The sequence below is a fragment of the Antedon bifida genome, chromosome 4 (genome assembly GCF_963402885.1).
Source record: "Antedon bifida chromosome 4, ecAntBifi1.1, whole genome shotgun sequence".
Classification (NCBI taxonomy): Eukaryota; Metazoa; Echinodermata; class Crinoidea; order Comatulida; family Antedonidae; genus Antedon; species Antedon bifida.
The window spans coordinates 26,009,823-26,026,176 of NC_136229.1; the positions used below are offsets into that span (position 1 = coordinate 26,009,823).

General features: G+C 32.1%; 1 protein-coding gene across 6 annotated transcripts; it reads left to right on the forward strand.

Moving 5' to 3' along the window:
• Positions 1 to 73: 73 nt before the first annotated feature.
• LOC144840718 (uncharacterized) lies at positions 74 to 15,759 on the forward strand. Of its 6 annotated transcripts, none has more exons than XM_078696693.1 (6): positions 74 to 336; positions 7,472 to 7,626; positions 7,830 to 7,978; positions 9,783 to 9,842; positions 13,017 to 13,179; positions 13,664 to 15,759. In XM_078696693.1, the coding sequence occupies exons 1-6, from the start codon at positions 276 to 278 to the stop codon at positions 13,811 to 13,813; spliced, it is 738 nt and encodes a 245-aa protein (XP_078552819.1). In that variant the 5' UTR covers positions 74 to 275; the 3' UTR covers positions 13,814 to 15,759. The 6 variants fall into 6 exon arrangements, with proteins under 6 accessions (XP_078552819.1, XP_078552820.1, XP_078552815.1 ...); XM_078696694.1 differs by lacking the exon at positions 74 to 336 and adding an exon at positions 1,617 to 1,725; XM_078696689.1 differs by lacking the exon at positions 74 to 336 and adding an exon at positions 4,734 to 5,043.
• The last annotated feature ends 595 nt before the right edge of the window (positions 15,760 to 16,354 follow it).

The window sequence follows — 16,354 nt, forward strand, 5'->3', positions numbered from 1 at the left end:
ATTGTAATTATTAATATTTAAGGTCAATGAAAGGTTAGGTAAACTACGTGGTTTTTTGTTGACAAAACGAAAAAGATCGACAAAACACATCAGAGACGGTGTGCAAGGTAGGTCAACGTCACTGGGAGCAGAGTAGCCTAGCTAGTGAGAATTCGGCAAGCTGTTTACCTTCTGTATTTTGTAGTACACTAGGCCTCTGTAGTAGTCTACATTCGAGAGAAAGTACAATAACTTTTGCTTGTTAGGCCTAGGAAAGAAGAAGTCTAGTTATCGAAATGGCAACGAACGGTATGAAAACGCCTCCAGATGATTTGTATGAGGATATTTCTGCTGGAGGTAAGAAAAATATAAAATAGTTTTTCCCATTTGTACTCTCACCTCCCCTCTCTCCCCAAAAATAAAGTCAACAACTAAAAAAACTATTAATTACTATTTATATTTATAACTTATTCAAATAATCAATCACATTGATTTCATTCATGCAGCAATTCTCGGAGAAGTGTGTACACAACATACCTCAATTAATTTGTTAAATTAATTTACGTCTCTGATAACAAAACCTTGATTTCCAAAAACAAATTTGTCCTACCAACAACATCCACATACATATGAAAGGATGAATAAGCTACGGACAATATTTTGTTTTTCAGTCACTGTAGCCTACAGTAGTTCGTATTTATTTGAAGTATTTATTACATTTTCAGAACATTAATCAAATTTGGTGTTAATTATTGTTTAACTGTTTTAACAAATAAAACATTTCTAACATCAAATTTGTTGTAAAACTATTTCCTGAATTATTTGTTTTACTCATTGGTATGATGATATGATTTCATAGAACAGCAAACAAATTCTGTAGAGTTACTGGTGGTAGATTTTGCATTAATTAGTGATTGCTTAACCTACTGTACAGTAGAATAGTGATTACAAAATGCGTATTGATGAATAATATTGGGGAGATTACAACAGGACAGTGATCCAGCAGCCTATCACTTTCCTCTACAGTATATCTCCAGATCCGGTTACTTTCTTTAAAAAAACAAAAGAGCTTCTAAAAAAAATAAAGATTCCCTATATTGTTGATGTACCAACAATGAATATTACTTATTGTTAAAGATGTAATGTCCCCCAAAACAATGAATATAGTCAAGCTTTCAATAGGCCAGTTATTTTAATAACAATAGTTTAACAAATAAAATTATTTTACTTTTAGTTAATAAAAAAAAAAAATTTAAATAAACTGTTTAACTTAGCCAAAACCTGATTGACAGTTTTTAATGTAAATACATTTTTTTTATCAAATTTTGGTAAAAAGTGGATAAATACTGCAGCATTTAATGTGAAATAAAATGACAAAAAAGTGTTCGTAAAAACACAAAATATATTTAACATTTTTTGTCATTGAAGACAATTCAATCAATCAGCATTTAACAACCATAATAAAAGTAAAAAGTAAAATAGTATTCAATAGGTCAGTTTGGTTTTGGATTAACGATGTTGTCATCAAACGCTGTAAACTAATTTGTTCTGTATAAAGTAGTTTTTAATGCACAAACCGTGACATTTGGGATACGATTACAGTTTAGTTGCGCGGTATCATCAACACAAACCATTCATTTCTGGACAGCTTGTTGATGACAAGTATATCCTTGATTACTGCGACTTGAAAAGAGGATAGGCCATACCGTCCACTCATCACGATGATGGATTTCTTTAATTTTAAAAGTTTGTATTACGTTTTCATTGTTTCCTTTCGTTGTTATTACCGTTTGTGATGTGCCTGGAGTTTTGTTTCGTTTATGTATAAAACAGTTGTGTAAAATAAACATACCATATGTTTACGTTTCTGACAGTTGAAAATATGTTATGCTTAAAACTGATTTTAATACTGATTTTAATACTGATTTTGATACTGATTTTATTACTGATTTTATTTAATTGTTTGATTGCAAATTTTTATAATGATAATATTAATAGTTAATTTTTACAATAACTGTCAATTTCCTTTTATTTAGTAAATAAGATAAAAATAAACAATTTCACTTGGTAGGTTTGATCCTTTTAGACACAATAGGAGATATTTGAACAATGGAACAGAATACAGTAGTACTGCATGCAACTGAACAGGTGAATGGGAGAGACAATGACTAAAAAACAGTGCTCATGAAATAATTATTTTAAAAGAGTATGATACGCACTGGTAACTGAAACAATTCAAAAAGAATAAAACTGAGATGCCATTCTGTTGACTAAAAAATAAAATTTGATGTAAATCATAAAGTTCTAACAAATCAGAACAGAGTTTTTCCAATTATTTTTTCTTAATTATTTGTAAAGTTGGTTGTCTATTTTATCTCTTTCATAAGTTATTCTTACATTTCATTAAATATTTATGGTACATTTTTTATAATTTCTTAAATTATAAGTGAAAAAAAAATATTTTAAAACCTTTTCTGTATGTCTAAAAAATACCTTTAAAGTATTAAAGGTACAGTGTTTCTAACACAAGGTTAATGTGTTGTCAAAAGAAATATGCTTCCTAAACTTGCTTTACATTTTAGCATAATCAATGGTTTTTAACATGCTTCACTGGCACTCTATAGCTCCTAAAGCGCACCTCGCTTAAGAGGTGTAGACCGGTAATAGAGGACAGCGTATGGTATGCTTGACCGCTCAGCGATATCTCTCAATGTGTAATAACTTTGAGAAATCAATATTTTTGTGAACTGACTTTATTAAAAGCTAAATTTGAATTGAGATTACTCTAAACTAATCAAATAAATTGTTTGAAATTTACTCGCTTGCCTGTGGACAAATTTTATTATTAACGTTTTAATTTATATTACGACAACTGAGGTGAGTGGTCAATCCAACTGTTATTTAAAAATTCATAACAATTACACAGTCTATCCACTGAACTAATTAATATTATTAAGAATAATATAGTCAAAGTATGAAAAGCTGAAATGAAAGCTACAGTAATACTTTTTCAGTGTTGTTAGTATAAACCAAACATGCACTTACTGGTCAATTTACAGGAACGATGACTCCGATGATTTTTTAAAAACGTACTGTATAAAATTCTAGTGTGTCAAGTAGTTCATTTTAGATGTCAAAATGGAGAGGGGCCAGCACTACCCCCTGGAACCACACCTGCCCTCTAAAAATGTCCCATTAAACTATTTTTTTGGGCCAGGAAAATTAAATTGAGGCCAGTAGTTAATCAGATTAAAAGTACTGATACAAGGATGACTCATGTGTACTCATTTAATACAAAACAAAAATAATAAATTGTTACATGAAATTATTTAAAAACATTTATTTTAATTACAAATATTGGTTTCTTGGAAATGGTTAATATACCGTTTTTAGTAGTATAAATTATGTCATTTTTAATTCATGAAATTAAGAAAATTTGGCTTGCCCTTTCTGGGACCATGGCAGCATCCCTTAGTCATTTTGAATAGGGACATTCTATGTTTTTCGCTGCAAGACTTGACATCTATACTCTGAAGGATGGAGGAATGAGACAGCACACTGCTTAAAAGACACAGACAATGACAGCCAGATTCCTTCATCTCGATCTCTTAATACAGTGGCAGTAAAAGGGAAATTGCTGTTATTAGAAAAGAGGGTGTGGTGTATGGTCATATCATGGAGGTACAGATACCTTCATGGCCATACCATGAACCTATATTATTAGAGATCCATGGTCATACTGCACTATACTTTGAGATCTGAGATTTTGCTTGCATTCCCTTTGAGAGTGAAAACAAGAACTTTTTTCATCAAAAGTACAGTATTGTGAAGGAACCACCTATTATTGGTGGCAGCATTCTGGACTCGTTAAACTTTATGAAAAACTCTTTAATCATAAAACTTTACAGCTTTTCTCAACTGAATGAAACCAGAAAAGATCTTAACAATAGGGCATGACACATCAACGAGTTCAGAACAATAAAGGCAAGACAATAGAAGAAGCTAAACCTACTTTCGTTTTTAAAGAACACCAATTCGCACATTGGCATGTGACATAATAGGACTAGACCTTGAACCAATAGGAGCTATCTCATTCATTTGTCTATTTGCTAGTATTTACAAAACCACTGTTTGATTTCATGGTTGGATAAGCGAAACAATAGGCCGTCTACACTCCTGTTTACAAAATCAGTATAGACGTGGCGTGTCAACTTTTTAGATATCGTCAAGCACTGCTTAACAAAAAATTGCTTATTTAATGTACTCAATTTCTGCTCTGTGATGTTGTCATAATTATATGATTATTAGAGGAAGAATAATCTAATATTCTGTTTAATAATGTATTTTGGATTCAGATATTTTAAAGCATTAATATTGACAGCTTGCTGACACCTGGTTGGTCACTGATTTACAGGTAGTTGTTGTAAATATTGGAATCACAGTGGAATAGTATGCTGTTTTCTTCAAGTTGTTGGAAGGCCTATTGAAAATGATTATACCAGTATATTAGCTACAAGAACATCATTATTTCTCAGCTACACAGCGTATGGCCTTGTTTACTATACTACTAGGCTACCCTTACTTTTATCAGTAACTTCAACACGTCATTTCTTATAACACTTTACGGTTGGAAAGTCAACATATTATTTGTGTGACTTTGAGGAATCTAAGAGCTGACCGGTTTGCAATACAAATAGCTATTCTTGACAAAGTTCAAAAAGTTGACTTGCAGTACAGAACTTAGTAGAGGCCAAATAGGCCTACTTCTTACTACTGAACAGTCCTAAAATGACCAGCTAGTTGAGCAATTCTGCAATGAATCATAATTTATTTAATATAGTTACTATTTTTATATGAAATTTATTATATATATTTAATAATTAAAACGATTCACGATGAATGGACACTTGGATACTGCTCCTAAGGAGAATGGGACCGATATACCCACAGACGAGAGAATGCGAACAGCATCTGCAATTAACTATCAAACATACCTTCAAATTGTACCCACCGATGTCGATGACGACGAGGATGAGAATATATTTTACTGGGGTGAGAAAAACAGTACGTTCAATACAGTAAAACATTTATGAAGCTGTGTCTACACTATCAAATTAGTGTGATGTGCCCAAATATGGTATTAATATGACGTCATCATGTCCATATAGGCACATCACATTTTTTTTCCACATAAATTTTGATAGTGTCGACAGAGCTTTACATTATGTATCGAGTCACATGATAGGTGTAAGGATAGGCTATGACAAAAAACATCATGGTGTTCATACTAAATATAAAGAATCAGAATAAAAATTGAAAGCAGGCATACTGTAATTAGGACATAAACATTGGATGGTACTGTATAACAATTTATTCACAGACAATTGAATAAGGTTTTTTAACTATACTAGCCTAGAGGTAAAAATATATATTAGTGATCATCAAACTTCCCCTCTGCCGAAAATGGAATTGAAAATGTTAATAATACATGCCAACCTTTTGTGGTTTCTATAAAGCCAATAGTTTCACCAGGATTGTGTGTGGTGAATGGTTTTCAAAGCTAGTCTTACCTAAAAGGACATTACTGTATTGGTTAGTATACTATTATAAAAATCATGTGAGAGTGCGTAATTATTTTTTTTTATTGGTAAGCCAACAGTAACAAATTTACCTGAGCTCAGTTAAATTAGTAATAAACTACACAGATATGTGCCTATCGAGTAAAAAGATTCTGCACACACTCAGAAACACATACACTATACTGTTGCGCAGTAATGATCTTTTTACTTTACTCTTTATAACTGTATTATTAGCAATATCGAACATTGTGAAAACAAAACCCCTTTTCCTCTATACAATTTCTGTAGGACAATTCAGTACTAATTCAATTATTTCTTACTTCAAGTAATATTACATTACATACTTATTGATTTATATAAAGCATTCATTGATAACGCTAAATAATTTAGAGATAACTAATTTACCAGGATTAGAGAATTTGAACTTTAAAGAATTGATGAATAATATTTAGACAGTAGAGGATTTGCCAATTAACACACTTAAGTTTTATATTAAATTTAATCTTGCTCTTAAAATAGAATCCTTTAAATGTAATCGTGTCTGGATAGTGGTTCACTGTGTTATTAATCAAGTCTACTTTCTCTATAAGGTTTAATAATGCCTAAAACTAAAAATAGAATTCAAATACTACTATAAGTAGGATAAGTTGTTTGAACTACCATCACAGGTTATAATTATGGTGAGCACAGCCTCAAATATTTTATCCAAGTGATCCGGGAAAGTGATTTGATTTTGATCAATGTTGCCAACAACTCACTCTCCCCTCCCCACAGTCAAAAGGAGCGCACAGGAGTGCGATCGCACAAGAGCATGATAGCACAAATGCTCCTTAAAAATTATGGACTTATTTGTACATGACACTGATCAGTACATTCTGTAACAGTTGTTGTATTCAAATGCAATACAGTTTACTAATAATGTTTACAGTTGATAGTTGTTAATACACAAACCCAGATGTGACATACACATCATAAACATCTGTTAAAATGCTATGGTAATTGCCATGCTTTATACAGCTTTACATTTATCAACATACATATTGTATTTGAACAAAATTTATATGCAATTTGCATGCCAATGTTTCCACATGGCAGAACTTTTAAATGTTTGCATTATAGTTTATTTAAGCTGGTAGGTACAGTATTAAGTAAGAAAGAAAAGAAGAACATAATTAATATGTAAAATAATTAATATGAAATATAGAACAGGAAAAACAAAAATGTATGTTTTAAGTGGAGTTTAAAAAGGAGAAGCAAAGAGAGCGAACCCCTGAAACGTTCTTTTTAACTATAAACTAGCAGCGGAAGTAAGGTTGATAGGCCTAACTAGCCTAGCCTAACTTGACCACTTGGTAGGCAAGCAAAGCCCCTAAAGAATCCTGGCTATGGAAGACCAGAACAGCACATGTATGGAAACATTTAATCTTATGCGTCTAGGCAAGACCGTCTCTGAATTACGACACAAAAAAATAGTACTTTATGTATCAGTATATATAAACATCCTTGTACAGTAATAATTGCGGCTTTATGTAAAGAGCAAATTGCACAACAATTTCATGCTTAATTTGTCATTATACTCGCTGTGGGATGTGAAATATATTAAACCAACCATCATAAGATTCATGAAGCCATATTTTTAATATCGGTTGGTGTAAATGGTCTGTCCCAGTGCTACGAGATTATGATTATCAGTCAGGGGCCAATAAAGTGGAAGGGGTATTTATGGGGATTACTTTGAAGGGTATCATCTCCTGGAGTGCTGAACTGCTAGGCTGCACTGCTGGCTGCCGTGGAGGGCCTAACCCAGTTTCCAGAATGACCTGGGACGAATGGATAAATAAATTATCTTATGCCTGTGTATCTTAATAATTATAAAAGAGAATACAAAGTAAATTAATGGTTGTTTTTTGTAGATGAACCCACCATGTCATCCCAGGAATCCACTCCAGTTTATGGAAATACTCCGACAGAAACTACAAATAGCGTTAATCAAGAAGTCAACATTGAAGATCCATATGTAGTCCAAGATGAAGAGGAACGGGAAAAAATTAGACTGGAGCTAATACAGGTAAACAGTAATTGAAAATACCTCTAATTAGGGACCATCCTATTGATGCGAAAATATATGAATGATTTCTAATAAGACTGCGTGAAAAAATGTAATTTAGTTCAAAGACCAATTTGATAGAAAAAATTATTTTTATATATGATTTGGAATATCTTTTGTGGTGATAACTTTCATTGTTGTACTGTATCTATAAATTTGTACAGACAGAGGAAGACATAGCAGCTATGAAATCAACACTCCGCAGCAAAGAGGCAGCAGCTAAGGAACTCAAAAGGAAGTTAGGAATCACGCCGATGTCAGAGGTCAAGAAAGACGTGGCACAGGGATGGAAGAACCTTCAACAGTCCAATGCGTAAGTATACGGATAAAACTTAAAATAAAAATTAACATCTTAACATTTAATTAGGAACTTCCTGAAATGAATACACAGGGCCGTAGCCACCAGTCTGGTTGGTAAAGTTTCAACCTGACCACTTTTTGACAGAGGAGATTTTTCCCTTTACATGCGAAAACCACACAAATTAGGAAAGCAGGCAATGTGACTAGGCAAAGCTATGAGCCTGACAGGGGGTGATATGCAAAAAGAGGTGAATAGTAAAAATGAATGTGTAAATATAGTAGTAGATCATGTAAAAATGTTTCTACTACTGTAACCTCATTTTAAATAACATTTTACCTTTTATTTTGTATGCAATTATTGCTTTTTTTTACACACACACCGTTTATTGTTGTGACTGCCTCATAAACTATACAACAAAGCAGGCTTAAACCAGACATCATTGTAATACTGCAGTTACTGCAGTAGAATAATTTAGACATACAGTAATCCTGAAAAAGAATACATTGTATTTAATAATAGCGAACACAAAAGAAATAAACAGTAAAATAGAAATTTCCTGAAGCTTATCTTATCATATGCATGGTTCCAGATCAGTGTTTTAAATAATAAAACATTCTTTTATATACAGTAGTGAAGGTAGGAGCCGATCCTGTGCTTAAAGAATAAACAAAAGTTATGGCAGTCGGTATCTGAATGGAATGATATTTTAAAGAAAAACTATTTACTTTTACGCTAAAGTGGGATGGATTAAAAGTTTAAGAATTATTATTGAATAATACCTGCTAACAGTAACACTTGCAAGTAAAAATACTGTCATATTGTAGCAGGAGAAGGCTCTATAAATATCATTACTTCATAATATTTTGTTATCAAATGAATAAAATACCAACAAAATAACTATAACACAATATCATATTCATATAAATACTTCAGTTTTTGACAGGGATATTATTCTGAATCCCATCGGTAACGGTACATTTAATTTTGAAGCTTAATAATTGAGTACCAAATGTCTACGACACATTAGCGTTATAAACTGTGTCTCGTGGGTGTAATTAACTGTGGTAATACTCCATCAATGGCCATACTACAGCGATCATATCCGAGTCTAATTGTGCATACATTAGTTATTGACTCTTGCAGAATAGTATATTTTACAACTGTGGTATTATTCATAACAATATGAAATATTCGACAGATATGGAAATGCCAAAGCCAGACATTTTGGGTTTAGTGTATTAAACTAATTAAATTTTGTTGTAAACTAAATTTCACCATATTATAAATTTATCAAAAATGTATGAAATATGCAAACAAGTTGTATTAGTGTGTTGAGAAGCATTTCTCACTCAGCCACTCCCCAACCTTTTTTGCCAAGAAAAATGTATTGAAAGTGTACAGTATGCATCACTGCATAACTAACTAAAATAGTTATTGCAGAACCAAAATTCTCAAAACTTGCATTACATGTGTCCTACACCATAGAGCAAAAACAGTCCCTATATAATGCTATGGGTCAACTACAGTATACAAACAAGACCTGAGCTTGCATTGGTCCTATGGGGCTTGCTATAACTGCATAATTGCTAGAATAGGCTACAATACAATATTTAGGGTTTTCCTAAGTCATATTACTAAACTCTAACTCTGAGTCCTAACCTGAACTCTAATAATATTAAAGTAAATTACCTTCTGTGTAATTTGGAGACAAATCATATCTTCAGTTTTCTTCAAAACTATACTAAGTTGAAGCAGGATGGAATATGACTCTGTGGCATACATTGATATTTTAGAATTTATACCATTTTTTTTACAGATATGTAAATACATCAAATAAATTACATGAAATAAATGAAAGAATTGTAACATCTTCAGCGTAAGTGGTTTCCTCTTTGTCCGCATTGCTGTGGAGTTAGTTTCAGCATTAACCACTCATCTCACTAAAGCTGTACAAGCCTCACAGTTCACACATCATATAGTTTTTTAGTTTACTGATGATCGTGGCAATAGTTTTTTTTTGTCCTTTTCAATCAGGTCATGTGGTCAACAGTTTAGGATTAGGGGGTACTCAAACACTATATTTATTTATCTCGTAAATAGGTATCTTATTGACTTCTTGACTAGCTTACCTGGATAAACCGACAATGGCCCTCTCTCTTTCCAAAGAGAATACAATTACGAAAAGAAATTCTGATGAGCACTCCTATCGGATAACAACTCTACTAGATTTAATGGCTCCCTCTTAAGGGCGCAGTCAGACGTCACCAATATTCGATAGGGGTGCTCAACAGAATTTCTTTTTTTCGTATTGTATGCACTCTTTGTAGAGAGATAGGGCTCGGTTTATCCAAGGAAGCGGCACTCATACAGTACGCCACTGTTTGTTTGTGTAATGGCCTGTCATGTTTCATGCTATGGTGTCTCCTTAAACAGAGGTATAGTTTGTTTTTAATTCAATGCCGATACACGCTCAAGACATTTCCATCAGATACTGTTAATAAAACTATTGCCACATATCTTAACATAACATTGCATCTTCATCAGAATGGAATATTTGCCTGTTGTCACCTGCATGACGAGAAAACTCACTATTCTTTTAACATTAAACTGCTTTGTTTTACTTTTATTTTCACTTCATCATTGACTTTGAGAAAGTTATAAGAACATTACTAGCAATAATACTAACATTTGAGTTAAAATTTGGAAATAACATTAACAGTTGTTTTGAATTTGTATCTTTTATTCTATTTAACAGTTATTTCTTCCTTGATTTCTGAACCAATTGAATGACTCTTCCATATAATCTACTCTCTGAAAAGTATATGGATTATTTAATTCTGCAATTTTAGATTAAACTTTAAATAATTTAAACTAAATATTGAGATAAAAGAGAGAACCGTGAAAGGTTAAAATTGATTCTAAGTTTAGATTTTTGAGAGATAAAAATGACAAAAAGTCACAAAGTGATTTATTAAAAAATATTAATGCATCTTGATTCTACTAATCCATGCTAAATATGTCATTGAAATGTTTTGCATAAATATTTAAATGCATGCACGCTTCAGGAATATTACCCTTTGGAAACAGAGTCAGAGTGGCTTCCTATTCCTTACATAAGCATTAAGAATTAATTTTAGTAGTCTTGATACAAAATTTCCATAGTGAAATAAAATATTTCAGTATTTTGTGTATACATCGCTTCGGTCATTATGCGCATGTGGACATGTTTCTGAGCATGAGCAGAAGGATTTTCAAACGTTACAGCTGTATACCTGTAGTTTATTTTTGGGTCATAAAAACAAAAGGTCACGACCCCATGTTCAGTTGACACTTGTACAGTCATGGAAAACCTGGAAGCAGTGGTTTTTATATTGCGGGTACTAGATTTGTCAATAATTATTGAGTTTTGCCAGGGATTTACCATAATTTTAGGCCAAATCTTAATTTTGTTTTGTATGTATTTCCCTAGTATTTATTTCCATAAGTCCACAATTGGGCCGAATTTACTTAAAAATTACAGACTTTCTGTAGTACTATTGAACTATTAGGCTACCCTTCTTTGTGTTGACTCCCAATAGTAGTAGGGAGTAGTTTTTGTACTAGTTAGAAGTACTGTATACTGATATTCTGATAGATACACCTAGATACATTGATCCTTATTGAATTTATGATGTTAATACCACATATATAATTGACTTGGGACTACACATCAATATTTAAATCAATTACGTGAAATAAGAAAGATATTGATTTCTTAGTTTACTATCGTGCATTCATTATAGCAGAAATCTATAACACAAAGTTATAAAAATATCTAGTCATTTTTTCTTTGGAAATAGTGTTTACACCATTCTAGATCTGAAATCCTAATTTGATAATCGGTAGTTGTGTTTTCAAAGCCCCTGTATAGTGTCTGTTAGTGAAAAATAAACTATTATTATTAAACACAATGACTTTTTGCTGTAAACAATTAAAAAGTGCTCTGTTATACTATGCTATAAAGTATTACATACATTATTTATTGACATAAATAAACAATGAATTAAAACATTAATTCCTCATGTCTAAAATTACAGTTATCAAAGGAGTAGTTTTCGCATTAAAAAATGGAACAGTAGTGTAAAGGAGTCCAAGGCGTGAGTTTTATCTCATCTCTGTTTTTTTTTTCACTTTTATTATTTCAATTTTTCACTCTAATTCTCACAAATTTGGTTGTGGGTCATTTTTAATTTTCTTGGTTTTGGTACTTTTTTCTTTTTTAATTTTCTGCATTCTTTTTTTTTTAAAGCACACTTCTTTCATTTTTCTTTTTATGGTAATATTACTTTCACTCACAGATTATTTTTTGTTGAATAATTTTTATAAATCTACAATATGAGCATTTCAGTTTAGGCTGTTCAGACCTGGAAATGTTCAATATTTTGATACATTTGTATTTAACATAAACAGAATGATGGAAAAAGTTTATTTGATTTGGTGAAGGGTAAACTATTGCTGCAAAAAAAATTAATACTGCATAAAACAACATATCCATCAAACAAACAAAAATGTTTTTGTTTATCAAGGTTTGAGTGAGGGCCAGCTTAATAATATTTTATAAATTTCATATTGTATATTTAGTATTTATATCAGAAGATTCCTACCCATTCATTGTTAGTATCACTGGGACTCGGAGTTCCCTATACATAATGGGAAACAAGCTGTTTCAACAACAATTCCTGTAAATGGCAAGTTTATAAACAACTTCATGACAAATGGAGTGTTTCCTGTTAATAACTGTAGAAGACTTGTAAACCCAAGGGAAATCATAGGGACAACAGCCTAGCGTAATGGCTATGAGCGCTCACTGGCTGAACTCAGAGGCCCTGGAGCTTACAGGGGCCCTGGAGCTTACAGGAGCCTCTGAGGAGGGCCGATGAAATGTGTCGTGGGGGCTAAAAACACCAGAGGCCTCCAGCATTGGCAGGCCACTTTGGGTCCCTAAACCAGGGGCATCGGGTTTAAGCCACTGCCCGTGAAACATTTATATCATCATTATTTCCTGTTTTAGATACAACAAGACAAAAAGTGGTCTTTCAACTGCTGGTCAGAAGACTGGTGCTGCTTTCTCCACATTGGGTTCATCCATCTCACGAAAACTGGGAGAAATGAAAGAATCAACAACATTTAAATCGTTTGAAAGTAAAGTGTCATCAGCTTCAGGAAGCATTAAGGTTCGTATAATAATCAGGGCCATAGACATGTGACTTAAAATGGTGCCTTTGCAAGAGGAAAGCAACCAACTCATTGGGGTGTGGGATTTAGTTCCTTCTAATAAAAGATATGGGTGGGCCTACCATTCTTGTTGGGGAATCTCAATACAAATTTGTGATCTGCAATAGATAGAAATCTAGTAATTACAGTAATCAATCATCCGTATTAAAACACAAACAAACCTTTCCAATATACCTTCTCCCTTCAAGCCAAGTCTTCACTTAACTATCCACTTCTAAGCTAATGTCTTAACTAACCAACCTAAACGAAATTGGTCAGATATACTTACTGTAATGCCAATACATTGAGAATACAAACAAATTCAGAAGTAATACCTCTAGACCACCAAGCTTGTGCTGATGGCTAGGGGTTAGATTTGAGCTCAAGTAAGCAGCAGATAACCTAAAAGACTAATCACCTAGTATTAAACAATTATTGTTTCAGAATAAAATATCTGGTTCTAAGTCAGAAGATCTTTCAACGTTTGAGGAAACGCTGAATACAACAGTAAAGGAAGAGCAAGTGAATTCAGACACACCTACAACAAATAAAGATGAACCATCTCAGCTGCCAGACGAAAAGGTTCCTCTGTAAAGTTCAAAGGTCAAATGGAACATACCAAATTGTAAAAAAGATCTCAAAGTTCAGTACTGGATTCAGTTTATCAACGTAGCTATGATATTTAAAACTTTCTTTGAAAAATCATATAGATATAGAAATAAATTGAATTTTCAGCAAATATACAGAGGAAATTTAAAATCGTCTTAACTTTTTATCAGAACAATATCTATAAAAGATTACAGCAGCGCAGTTCAGGCCTCCATTGGAATTCAATATTAAACAATCTACCAAAGAAATCCCAATACATCACAGGCAGAGTATTATTTAATAATACGAATATTATATACTCAAATATGTGTTCTAAATTTTAACAAACATTAATATTTGTTATGAAATTATTATAGATTGTAATTTTGTCATTAATTTAACTCAAAAATTAATTGACACATTTCATTACAAGAAATTTTATATACGCAGATTATTGTGTTAATGTGTAATACAAAGACTGTACTTTAAATATTTATACTTGTTTTATTATACAAATTTATATTAAAGATAAATACACAGTAGTAGTACAAATTTATTTGAAATATGATTTAAAATATTCGGTTGAGGTTTTTTTTTTCCAATTTACATTATGATTGCATATTAATCATTTTAATAATTGACAAATATAATTTAGTATGGTTTTATGTAAACAGATAATTACAAATTTAATTATGTATTGTTAATTAGTATTTCAAATTTGTATAATTTTAATATTTTCAATTATTATAATATTGTATATGAACATATAAATTGTATTCATTATGCCGTTGGATTAGAATGCATCCAAATACGTAATTGTCTGAGTTTCCCGATATTTCGATTGATCTCCCGTCACTCGCTAAAGCTGGAAATCTCTTCTTTTTGGCAAAGTGCCTGGCACCACGTCTGTTGTTTACTGTTGATGCAGTGGCGTAACGGCTATGAGCGCTCACTGGGTAAACCAAGGGGCTCCAAAGCTTAAGGGACCCCAGAGTATGAGCAGCCTTGATGCAACTAACTATCCCAGTATTGGAAGGCCCATTAGGAGCCTGTGTCCCATACATTACGCCACTGTATAGATGCAAATTCAAGAGATTTGTTTTATCTTTGGTGTATTTGGAAAATTTATAGTACCCTCTATGGGTTGGCCATGCTTTATTATAAGTCCCCTGATATTTTATTTTTCCAAATTGGGACCTCTGTGTATAATATAGTATTGTTGATATAAATACAAGTTATTGTCCGTTAAGGTTGTGTATAATAATGGTTTAATACATTCTGTGAAACTTTCTTTTGCCTGGTTTTCAACTTAAAAAGAATTCTATAAACTGTTTTCAAATAATTTAATTTTAATCTTGGTAAACGCTAGAAAATGATTTATGAATAGTTTTTTTATTATTATTGTTAAACTATGTACAGGTATCGCATTCTTATGTTCTTCTCTGTATTCAGAATCACTTAGAATTCTCTTCCAAATCTTTAGTAGGATTTTCAGTACTTACCTACAAATATATTATACAGTATTTATAATATTTGTGAAGTATCAAACAAATTATGCAATACAGCATCACATGTTATAAATGCAGTGTCACATGCAAGATTGTTACTATGATACAGTCATCACATGTGATATACCTGTACATGTGACACTTCATCACATATTTTGTTATGATACTCCAGACAAATGATATACACTCTTCAGTATACTACAGATTTTTATGTATAATACTTCCAAAAATAGGGAAAATAATTTATTAACATGTTTTATGCACTTTTTGTTTTTACGGTGTTAATAATATTACTGTATATTATATATATTTGTGTTTATTAAGATTTTTTTCCATTCTTTTCAGTTTAGACCGAGTTTAAGCCACGAAATGACGGACATTATGCAAATGTTCAATCAGTTCTGTAAAAGATTGGAAATTTCTAAATAAACATAGACCAAAGAATGGTGTTTTGCATATCCTTTCAGTTTAACCATAGCAAACATGACACGGTTTTTCACTCGAGCCCTGTTCTCAGCAAAATGCTGGTATAGACGCCGGCATCGTTAATAGAAGCGCATGGTTACCAGCGCATAAATATTACTGTGTGCGTAATTTACACATAAATATAACCAGACGATCAGTGAGAAACAGTCAAGGCATATCTGTGTAATAGTGTCTGACAAAATAGTATTTTATTGTTATTTTTTCTGTAGAAATGATCATGAATTAAATTCTTAAACTTGTAGTCTGTTTATTGTCTACTCAAGCAATACATATGTATACAGTATCAGCAATTAAATAAATTTTTTTTTTCATTGTATTGTATAGTGCGAGAAAATGTGGGATATACTTGACTGCATAAGATGCCAGATTAGGGATATAACAGAGTTTGTTCTCACAGAATGCGCTTCTAGCATTGCATGGAATATTATTAGGTCTTGAGCATACGGGTGCCTGCTTGATGCATTTTGACAAAATCATTCCGGCACACAGTTTTGTATCACCAGACGTTGAAATTACATGCACTGGTATTCAAACCTGACCGTAGGCCTACATT